At 61.6% G+C, this 11,267-nt stretch overlaps 1 protein-coding gene across 1 annotated transcript in view; it reads left to right on the forward strand.

The window, feature by feature from the left end:
• LOC139839243 (uncharacterized) overlaps nucleotides 1-11,209 on the forward strand; it is a 22,927-nt gene extending 11,718 nt beyond the window's left edge. Inside the window, exons 2-4 of the mRNA XM_071829295.1 lie at nucleotides 1,936-2,128; nucleotides 2,367-2,739; nucleotides 11,206-11,209. Coding sequence (XP_071685396.1) covers nucleotides 1,936-2,128; nucleotides 2,367-2,739; nucleotides 11,206-11,209 — 570 coding nt within the window. The remainder of the gene's footprint in view (nucleotides 1-1,935; nucleotides 2,129-2,366; nucleotides 2,740-11,205) is intronic.
• The last annotated feature ends 58 nt before the right edge of the window (nucleotides 11,210-11,267 follow it).

Genomic DNA, 11,267 nt, shown 5'->3' on the forward strand with positions numbered 1-11,267 from the left:
ACCAAGGCCCAGGTGGCCAGCCGGGTGAATAACATCACCAAGGCGAACCTGTCGGAAGACTGGAACTACGGGCTGGCGCCCCACGACAGGGACCATCCACCGGAGCGGGTAAGCCTCGTGTCTTTGCCAATTTCCGGCTTGCGGCTGCGAGGCCGACTTCCTTTTTCTTCTGCCGACTTCCGGCTTGTTATTTGCTCATGCTTTTTTCTGTCTTTCTAGCTCTTTGAGCGCCAGAACGCCAAGGACGGCGACCTGGCGACGAGGAGGTGGACGCCGGATCACGTCGATCCGGCTGACCAAGCCGGCGACCAGGCCGGCGACGACGACCTGCTGCAGGCGCCTGATCTAGGCGGCCAGGGGGAGCACAATCCGCCCCCTTCACCGGAGCAGCAGGAGGACGAGGAGCCGACGACGTCCGGCACGGGGTCAATCCCCGCCGTGCCTCTGCGCACGAGGCCACCCAGCACCACGGCGACTTCGGCGCCCAAGGGCACGAAACGAGCCGGCTCCACCGCCGCCTGGGAGGCGAAGGCGAAGAAGCAGCGCCGGCAGCAGCCGAAGAAGGTCCCGGAGCAGGCCGGGTGAGTTCTCTCTCTTTTTTTTGTTTGATTCCTTTTCTTTCCTTACTTTTATGCTTATCTTCTCTCTGTTTATCCGGCTAGGGCCCCTATCAAGTTTGCCCAGGGCGGCGGCTCCCGGCAAGCTCCGCGCGTTGTGTCGCCGCTTCCCCGCCAGAGGAGGGAGCAGACGCCGCAGCCCTCCTCGCGCGCACCTACGCCGCCGCCGCCTGCCGCAGGGGCGCCTTCCTTTGCCGTGCCGCTGGCCTCGGCGCCGACCGCGGCGCGGGTCGAGCCAACGCGGCAGCCGACGCCGGACGACATGTTCCCGCGCCGGACACCTCTTCGGACCCAGCCCGCGGGGCCGGGCGGGGCATGCCGCCTTCAACCGGAGCCGGAGCCGGCAGGGCTGCTCCTCGAACCGGCGCTGGCAGGGCTGCGCCGCCTGCGGCCGGAGCCGGCACCAGGCCCGGCGTGGTGGAGCTGGATGAGAGCCGGAGGCGCCCGAGCGCCGGAGACGGCTGCGCCGGCTGGGCCATCCGCTGCGCCCGGAGCGACGCCACCGCCGCAGCCGATGACAGGGGAGCCGGCCAGGCAGGAGCCGGCGAGGGACGAGCCGGCGCGCATGGAGGGCGCCGACTCGCGCGCGCTTGTGAGGACGGAGACTCCATCGGCGTCGCAGCAGGGCCTGCATGTGGCCAAGGGCGCACTTCTTCTTCAGGTGCCGTCCGCCTCCGACTCCAGCCTCGGCTCGGCTGCCACCATGGAGCAGGCGTGGCTCCGCGCCGACTCCTACGAGGTGACCAGCCGGGAGGGGAACCCCGGCCAAGCGTCGGTGGAGATGTTCTTCTCCAGCCTGCAGGCCAACCTCAAGGCCAGGGCAGCCGAGGCCGCGGCTAACGTTGCCAAGGTGGAGGAAGCCGGCAAGGTAAGCTTCGTCTGTTTTCATCTGATTATTATCCTGGTAGCCCTCCGAGGCATGGGCCGGCTGCTTGGAGCCGGCACGGGTTTTGCCTGATCGACTAACTTTGTCTTTTCCTTAGGCTGTGATGGACCGGCGCACCACTTTGTATAATCGCGCCGTCACCCATTACCACAAGGCCAAGCTGGACCGGGCCGACTTGGCCCGCGAGCTGGAAACCGCCAAGTGTAAGCTCTTGCTTCTTTCGACTTGATGTCTTATTTCCTTTTTAATCTTGGTTGGCTGACATTTCTTTCCGGTTGCTTCGCAGTTGAAGCCGCCAAGGTCCCACAGCTGGAGTCGGATCTCCGAGCCGCTCGCGCCCAGTGCGCCGAGAGCGAGGAGGCGGGCCGATCCGCCGCCGGCAAGCTCAAGCTGGCTGAGCAGGAGCTGACGCGGCTGCGCCTGCTGGAGCAGAACCACCTCGCTGAGCTCAACTCCCTCAGGACGGCACAGAAGGAGAAGGTGGATGATCTGAGCCGGCGGCTGACGGAGGTGGAGAAGCAGCGGCTTGCGCTGCAGGAGGAGGTCACCGCTAAGTCCACAGAGCTGACGGCTACCGCCAAGCGCTGGACCGACGAGTTTAGCGCGCTTGATCGCGGCTTGGCGGGTGAGTACATCTCTATGCTCCTTTCCCTTTGCCGGCTTTCGGCTGTCGGCTGCCGGCTTTCGTTGGCAGCCGGCAGCAGAAACTTCTGATTTCTTCGCTATCCTCATCTTCGGGCTGGTGGCAGTCGGTTCTTTCCGGCTGCCGCCAGGCTTTTCCTTTTGGCTTAGGACTTCGAAAATTTGCATTTTTCAGCTTATTTCGGCTTCAATGGTTTCTGACTTGCTTCTTCTTCTTGCAGCGGCCTTCCCGGAGACGCAGGACGCGGCTTTGGCAGCCGTTGGCGTCGCGCGCGACTCCAGGAGGCGGGAGACCGGCGAGGGCAGCTCGGAGTACTTCTCCATGGAGGACCACATGGCGTCCATGGCTGCCCGCATCGAGCCCATCACCAAGCTCGGCTGGGAGCTTCGGAAGGCGGCTGAAAAGCTGGTGCCAATGCTGTGGCCTGAAGAGGCGGTGCCGCAAGACATCTCCGGCCTCATCTCCTCGATGGAGCGGGCGCCGGACCGCTTCCTCGACTGGAAGGAGTCGGCCACGCGCGCCGGTGCCGACATGGCGCTGTCCTTCGTCCTCTCCTGGTACAACGAGGTGGACCTGGGGCAGCTCCAGTTCCGGCGAGCCGGCGTGGAGGACAAGCTCCCAGCCGATCTCAAGGCCGCCCGACTTGCCCGAGCCAGCACCATCGCCGACTTCGTTGACAAGACCCTCTTCGTCGCGGACCCGAACCCTCCTCCATCCGATGAGGACTACATGGAAGATGAGGAGGCGGAAGACGAGCCCGCAGTCGATCCGGCAACCGGCTCCGCGGACGCTCCTCCGGCTGGCCCTTCTCCAGCCGCGTCTTAGTTTTACCTGTCTTTCCAGTTGTTCTTTTGCCAAGACAATTTTATTAAATCCCCGGGATGCCGGGTACACATGTATGGATGCTATCGTCTTTTAATTAAGTCACACTTTAATGTGTTTGTTAATCATTTGTGTGCCGAGTTGCTTTCTTTCGACTCGTTCGCTTTTTCCCATCCGCCCCACTCTTTGGCTGTGCTCTTGCCGGTCGCACGTCCGACTTGCGATCCGTCGCCGGATCAAGAGCGGGCCGCTGGGTGGGGCCGACAGTATTTCAGTCGAACGAGCTGAATTCGGCAATCCGGCACTTTTATGAAAAGTTGCAAGTCAACTCGCTCTTACTCTTTCCCTTAGTCGTTTTTCGCGTGTCGGCTCCCTAGGCCTTACTCCCGCCAGCCGGACAGCCGGGTTGCGGTCTGTAGCTAGATCGGAAGCCGGCTGTCGGAAACCGGGTCACGTTACTGACCCAACCGCGTGAAAGGGTTCAAGCCAATTGGCGAAACAAGGTAAAGTATGCGAAAAACTTGTCGGAAACGGCGCTCTTGGCGCGTGCTTTTTCATAACTCACAAAAGGGATACAAGGGATACATACATTCCTGCTCTCATGTGTAAAATGGGCGGAGTAACCTGACATTCCAGGGACGTTTAGTCTCCTCGTCAGCCTTGTCCGGCTTGTTTTCTCTAGCCTCTTGGGCATCTATGAGATAGTAGGAATCATTGCCTACTGCCTTGCTCACGATGAAGGGACCCTCCCATGGGGATGACAGTTTATGCTGTCCGGCTGTCCGTTGGATCAGCCGGAGCACTAGGTCTCCTTCTCGGAATGCTAAGGGCTGGACCTTCCGGCTGTGATAGCGTCGGAGGCTTTGCTGGTAGATAGTAGATCTAGACTCAGCCAGCAGCCGGGCTTCTTCGACCAGGTCGACTCCATCTTCGCGAGCTTCTTTGGCTTCGGCTTCTGTGTAGAGCTTGATCCTTGGCGCGTCATGCTCGATATCAGTCGGCAAGACGGCTTCGGCCCCGTATACGAGGAAAAATGGTGTGAAGCCGACTGAGCGGTTTGTCGTTGTGCGCAGGCTCCACAGCACATTGGGCAGTTCTTCAATCCAGCAGCCGGCTGCTCGCTCGAGCGGCTCCACCAGCCGGGGCCGGATGCCGGCTAGGACTAAGCCGTTAGCCTTTTCCACTTGTCCGTTGGACTCTGGGTGCGCCACAGAAGATAGGGCCATCCGGATCCCCATTTCCCCGCAATAGCGAGAGAAGATGCCTTGGGAGAAGTTGGTGCCATTGTCGGTGATGATGGTGTGGGGGTAGCCGAATCTCACAATGATTTCCTTGAGGAATGTGACGGCTGTGGACCCGTCCAGTTTCTTGATTGGCTTGGCTTCAATCCACTTGGTGAATTTGTCAATCATCACCAAGAGATGTGTCATGCCGCCTCGCGCCGTTCTGAATGGGCCTACCATATCCAAGCCCCATACGGCAAATGGCCATGTGATGGGGATGGTTTTCAAGGCGGAAGCCGGCTGGTGTCTCTGCTTTGCGAAGCGCTGACAGCCGTTGCACTTCTTCACCAACTCTTCTGCGTCTCTGAGCGCAAATCGGCCGGTAAAACCGTGCCGGAAGGCTTTGGCCACTATGGCTCTGGATGAGGCGTGATGTCCGCACTCTCCTTGATGGATTTCCCGTAGGAGTTCAATCCCTTCAGCCGGCTCGACGCACCGCTGGAACACCCCACTTACGCTGCGTTTGTACAGCTGGTGGTTGATGATGGTATAGGCCTTGGCCCTCCTCTCAATCTGCCTGGCCTGGACTCTATCATCAGGCAGCACACCGTCGGTGAGGTAGGAGAGGAATTCTTGTGCCCATGAAGGTACGCATCTTATCTCGAATACGCTGACCAACAGGGCCTCCTGCGTGGGAGCTTCCGGATTCGACTGCATGGTCGCCGGGTTCGGTTTGCTAGCCGGCGGGTTCGGCTTGCTAGCCCCCGAGTTTGGCGATGAAGCCCCCGGGTTGGACTGAGAAGTCCCCGGGTTCGGCATGGTAGCCGGCGGGTTCGGCTTGTTAGCCCCCGACTTGGGCGATGAAGCCCCCGGGTTTGGCTGAGTAGCCCCCGGGTCAGCCGGCACGAATATTGAATCCGAGTCCGGTGACGGTATGATGGACGGCTTCTTGAGAACCGCCAAGGCGACACCCGGCGGAATAGCTTGCCGGGTTGAGCCAATCTTGGACAAGGCGTCAGCCGCCTCGTTGTTTGCCCGTGGCACATGGTGGAATTCGCAGCCATCGAAGAAGCCGGATAGCTGCTGGACATGGAAGCGGTACGAGGCCATGTTGGCGTCCTTCGCGTCCCAGTCGCCAGATGCTTGCTGTATGACCAAGTCGGAGTCGCCGAAGCAGAGTATGCGACGCACGCCAATCTCCTTGGCCAGCTTCAGCCCATGAATGAGCGCTTCATACTCCGCCACATTGTTGGATGCGGCGAAGTGGATCTGCAGGACGTAGTCCAGCCGGTCTCCCTTGGGAGAGGTGATGACGATGCCGGCTCCCAAGCCGTTGCGCATCTTTGAGCCGTCGAAGTGCATCTTCCAGTGTGTGGAATCCGGCACAGGCGGCAGGTATTGCATCTCAGCCCAGTCGACGAAGAAGTCCGCTAGGATCTGCGACTTGATGGCTGTGCGTGGCTCGTAGAGGATGGTGTGGGCGGCTAGCTCCAGGGCCCACTTGGCAACCCGGCCGTTGGCATCCTTGCTGCCTATGATTTCCGCCAAGGGTGCTGTGGCAACCACCTTGATGGGGTGCTCTTGGAAGTAGTGCTTCAGCTTCTTGGCCGCCATGTAGACGCCGTAGGTGACCTTTTGGTAGTGGGGGTAGTTTTGCTTCGACTGGGAGAGCACTTCGCTAAGGTAGTAGACTGGGCGTTGGACCAGCTGCTCCCTGCCGGCTTCTTTGCGCTCCACCACCAGGACAACGCTAACCACTCGGTTGGTGGCTGCGATGTACAACAGCATCGGCTCCATTGAAGCCGGCGTTGCAAGGATTGGCGCGGTTGAGAGCACGCGCTTCAAGTCACGGAAGGCCTCATCCGCCTGCGGTGACCAGACGAACTTGTCCGCCTTCTTCATTAATTGATACAGGGGCAGTGCCTTCTCCCCCAGCCGGCTGACGAAGCGGCTCAAGGAAGCCAGGCAGCCAGCAAACTTCTGGACGTCCTTGAGGCACTGCGGCAGTTCCATCTTTTCCAGGGCACTGATCTTGTCCGGGTTGGCTTCGATCCCTCGCTGAGAGACGAGGTAGCCAAGGAGCTGGCCAGACGGCACGCCGAATGTGCACTTGGCCGGGTTGAGCTTCATCCGAAATCTTCTCAGATTGGTGAAGGTTTCTCTCAGGTCATCAAGGAGGGTAGTCGTCTCCTTGGTCTTTACAACGACATCATCCACATATGCGTGAACGTTTCTACCGATTTGATCCTGCAGGCATTTTTGCATGCACCTTTGGTAGGTGGCGCCTGCATTTTTCAAGCCGAACGGCATAGTCGTGTAGCAGTAAGCCCCATACGGGGTAATGAACGAAGTCTTTATTTGATCATCCCGATTCAAAGGAATCTGGTGGTAGCCTGAATAGGCATCTAGAAAAGACAACAGTTCACAGCCGGCTGTCGAGTCTATAACTTGATCTATGCGCGGCAGGGGGAAGGGGTCCTTCGGGCACGCCTTGTTCAGGCTGGTGTAGTCGATACACATGCGCCAGGAGCCGTTCTTCTTCAAAACCAGGACCGGGTTCGCCAACCAGTCCGGGTGCAGCACTTCCATGATGAAGCCGGCAGCTAGGAGCCGGGCGATTTCTTCACCGATGGCCTTCCTTCGTTCTTCGGCGAAGCGCCTGAGAGGCTGCTTCACCGGCTTGGCTTCAGGCCGGACGTGGAGGTGGTGCTCAGCCAACTCCCTCGGCACACCCGGCATGTCTCTTGGAGTCCATGCGAAGATGTCCCGATTCTCACGGAGGAAGCTGGTGAGCTCGCTTTCCTATTTCTTGCTCAAGCCGGCACCGATGGTGACGAACTTGTCCGGCTGCGCCGGGTCCAGCAGGATCTTCTTGGTGTTGTCGGCCGGCTGGAAGTGAGTCGTCCCAGCCGGGTTGCCCGCAGCCGGCATGTCTGTCTGCGCGGCCTTGGCGAGGGCGACGGCGTCGTGGATGAGCTGCTTCTCGGTGGCGATGACCAGCGTCTGGGCCATCTTGGAGCTCTGCGTGGCACAGTCCGTGGAGCGGCGATAGTCGCCGGCTACGGTGATGACCCCCTTGGGGCCAGGCAGCTTCATCTTCAGGTACCCATAGTGGGGCACCGCCATGAACTTGGTCAGGGCCGGCCTGCCTAGGAGCGCGTGGTAGGGACTCACGAGGTCCACCACCTCGAACTCGATTCTCTCGGTGCGGAAGTGGTCCGGCTTCCCGAACATCACCTCCAGCGTGATCCGGCCGATCGGCTGGCAGCAATGGCCTGGCACGATGCCATGGAAGACGGTGGGGGTGGGGCGCAACTCGGCCTCCTGAATTCCCAGCTTGCGGGCGGTGTCGCGGTAAAGGATGTTGATGCTGCTGCCGCCGTCGATGAGGACGCGCGAAAAACGCACGCTGCGCCGGGTTGTGCCGATGGTGGGGTCGAGGACCATGGCGTAGCTGCCCGGCCTCGGCAGGACAGCCGGTGTGTCGCGGCGATCAAAAGTGATGGCCTGCTCTGACCAGTTTAGGTACTGGGGGACCGGCGGTATGACCGCGTTGACCTCGAGGGAACGGCTCTGCTGGCTCGTCCTGTCCTCGGGCTCGGAGGTGAAGATGATGTAGGTGGCGTCTTCGGCCAGATATCGACCGCCATGGTGCACTTGGTTAGCCTCGTGGTGCTCGAGGTTGGCGTTCTCTGCGCCGGCTTGGCCACCCGGCCCGCCGGCTGGTGGGGGCGGGGGTGGGGGCGGTAGAGGCTCACCGCTGGTCAGCCGCTTCATGAAGTGACAGTCGCGGGTGAGGTGGTTGGAGGGGTTCTTGCCGCTGTGGTACTTGCACGGCGAGTCGAGCATCTGCTCAAAGGTGTACTTCGGCTTCCACTGCCGGTCTTGTTTCTGGCGGCGGCTGCCGCCTGCCGCATTGTCTGCCACGGCGGCTACGTGGGCAGAGCCGTACCGGCGGTCCGGCTGGTCGCTGTGACGCTTGCCGCGGTAGTTATCCCGCCGGCTGCCATGAGAGGCGCCGTCTGCCGGCTTGTGCTCAGCCGACTTGTGATGGTCCCGCTTGGAGGGAGCCGGTGCTGGGTCAGCCGGCGCCTTGCCGGCTTCTTCAGCCAGCGCGTATTTGTCCGCGATGGCCATCAAGGCGGCCATCGACTTGGGGTCACTGCGGCGCAGCTTGTGCCACAGCATGGTGTTTGGCCGGCAGCCTCCCATGAAGAAGCCGATGGCCTGGATCTCGTGCACGCCCTCGCAGAGTTGCGCATCTCGCACCGGCGCGTCCGGTCCGCGCGCTCCGTCTCGGCCGGCCCCTGCTTGCACATCTCCAGCTGCTGAGGGCGACCCGGCCGGCGGTAGGTGCCGGTGAAGTTGCTGACGAAGGCCTCTTCGAAATCCAGCCAGCCGTTAATGCTGCCGGCTGGCAGGTTGTTGAGCCAGGTGCGGGCGGAGCCGACCAGCATCAGGGGGGAGTAGCGTACCGCCCACCGCTTGTTGCCCCGCGAGATGCCGACTGCGGTGGAGTAGTCCAGCAGCCAGTCCTCCGGCTTGGCGGTGCCGTCGTACTTGGGCGTGTCGCGGGGGAGCTGGAAGCCGTCGAGCACGGGCTCGTTGGCGATGCGGGGCCCGAAGCACTTGGGGCAAGCCGGCGCCTCCTCTTCCGCGATGCGGGATTCGACCAGCCGGTCGAGGCGGTCTCTGGCGTCGGTGGGCTCGATGCGGGGGCCCAGCCGGGAACGTGCCGGCTGGCGTGTGCCGGCTGCTTCTGGAGCCGGCCGGTGCTGTCGGCGGGGCTCGGAGTCTTGCTCCTGGTATCGGCTTGGTGGAGGCCGGCTGCGGCTGCTGCCGCTCGGCTGGTGGCTCGGCCGGCCCGAACTTGCGTGCGTGGCCCGGGAATCATGGCGCCGGCTTGGTGCTGGGGAGGCGGACTCGGCTGTGTCCCTGGCGCCTTCCCTGTCGCTGTTCGCAGCGACACGAGCGTGAGAAGCTCTGGGGGCATTGACATACCTGGGGTCGGCTATCTGCCTGTTGGCTGCGTTGAGCAGCTCGGTCACCCGCTTGGTCTGGAGGCGTAACTCTTCGCCTTCAAGGCGGTTCAGCTCTTCTGCGGCGGCTTCTGCCGCGCGCACGTTCTTGTCGGGGGTGTTGTAGACGGGCAGCTCTGCGGACGGAGCCGGCGAAGGAGCGCCGTCGCGGGCGATCTCGGCGCCAAGGTCGCGGCCCCTGCGGCGGACGTGACCGGCCCGGCTTGGCTCGTCGCCGCCTGGAGTGATGCCGTGGGCACGGTTGTACTCGCGCTGCGTGATCTCCATCTGGCGCTTAGCAGCAGCCAGTTCTTCGGTTTGCTTGAGGAGGAGCTGGCGGTGCGCCTCCAAATCCGCCTCGATGGCGGTGGGGTCGGCACCAGGCGTGAGCGGGGTGCTCAGTTTTGCCCGGACTGCATCCAGCCGGGACGGTGGCGGTGGCGCCTTCGGGCCCGAGCCGGAGGCGTTGGGGTCGACGTTGCGCTCCAGGTCGGGGCCGCGCATGCGCGGGTTCTTGGTGGGGAGCTCGTCGCCAGCCATCATGACTTGCACGACGGCGGGGCTGGCGTGGGCGCTGCTGCCGGCTCGCGGAGGAGGGCTAGCGCAGCGCAGCACCTGCCGCGGGTAGCGCGGCGGTGCGACGGTGGCGACGTAGACGTCGTGGCCGCCGAAGGAGATGACGCTACCGCCGGCTGGGAAGGGCCGGTCGGCGAAGCAGCCAGCGTTGTCGCTGACGCAGTTGAGGGAGCCGAATCTCCAGATCAAGCCTGAAGCGACTCGCTCGCCGGTGGTGATGGTGAGGCCCGTCCGGATGAAGACACCGGCCGAGGATGCTGAAGGCCCCACGGTGGGCGCCAAATGTCGTGGTATCGTCACGGCATATGCCATAGGGTGGCTAATCGAAGTGGTTCCTGAGGGATCTCACGGCGGTATCCGGATGCGGGTATGGGCACGAGCGACAAGGCGACGTACCCAGGTTCGAGGCCCTCCGATGGAGGTAAAACCTCTACTCCTGCTATGAGTGTATACGATGATCACACAGTACAATGGTGCTCCTAGAGCTGTGTCCGGCTGCTCCTGGGAGGCTAAGGGAGACGATGGTCTCTCTCACAGGGCAGCTCTGTAGGTGGGTGGAAGCAATAAATGATCGATCCCCTGCACGAGAGGGGGTAGTGCGGCTTATATAGGCGCCGGCACTTTACATATAAGACCCTATAGTTTACTGGCCGGCTTGGCCGGCTCCGGCTTCCGCTCCTTCCCGAGGCGGTGACGTCAGGAGCCGTTGAGGCATCGTGGCCTGTCCCATCCGGTCGCCTGCGGTCAGCGGTATGGAGAGGAGGTGTCCCTGTCGCCGTCAGCCACTGTAGCCAGTACGGATCGTCGTAAGCTCGGACGGCCTGTCCGGCGCGTGGCACTATTGCTCCACAGTGCCCCGCGCTTTACGGAAGATGGAGTCAGCGTGGACTTTGGGAACCCGGATCACCAACCCGGTTCCTTCCAGTGCAAGACTCGCCAGCCTCGAGTCGGTCTGAGGTACAAACCCCAGTCGGATATGGCTTGTAGAAGCCGGCCCAGCTACAGCATTGGTGGCCGCAGCCAGGCCGACTAGGACCTAGAGCCAGCCGGCTTCCGGACCAGCCGGCCACGGCGCCAGCCGGCTGCTCCTCAGCCGGCCTTGCCGCGAGCCGGCCAGTGGCCAGCCGGCTGCTCCGCGTCCATTGCCCTATCCGGGGTCTTCCCCCCGACAAAATATGGAGAAAATCTCGAGTTTATAGGATTTCATGTGCTCAAAATAAAAAGGCGCATGTCAATGTAATAGCTAGGTTCTATTACATGTCAGTTTAAATCTAGAACTTGTAATTTCTTTACGCATGGATCTCTACTGTGGTTTCATTAATGAAATGAGGAGAAGGGGGGTACTGTAACATGTTAGCTTAAAAACAAAACTTGTAAATTATTTTCGCATGAATCTCTACTGTGGTTTCTTCAAAACAAGGTAGAAGGAGAGCTCGTACAAAACCTTATGATTCTATGCACTAGAAGACGTTGTCGAGATAT

This window comes from Lolium perenne, chromosome 4 (genome assembly GCF_019359855.2).
Source record: "Lolium perenne isolate Kyuss_39 chromosome 4, Kyuss_2.0, whole genome shotgun sequence".
NCBI lineage: Eukaryota > Viridiplantae > Streptophyta > Magnoliopsida > Poales > Poaceae > Lolium > Lolium perenne.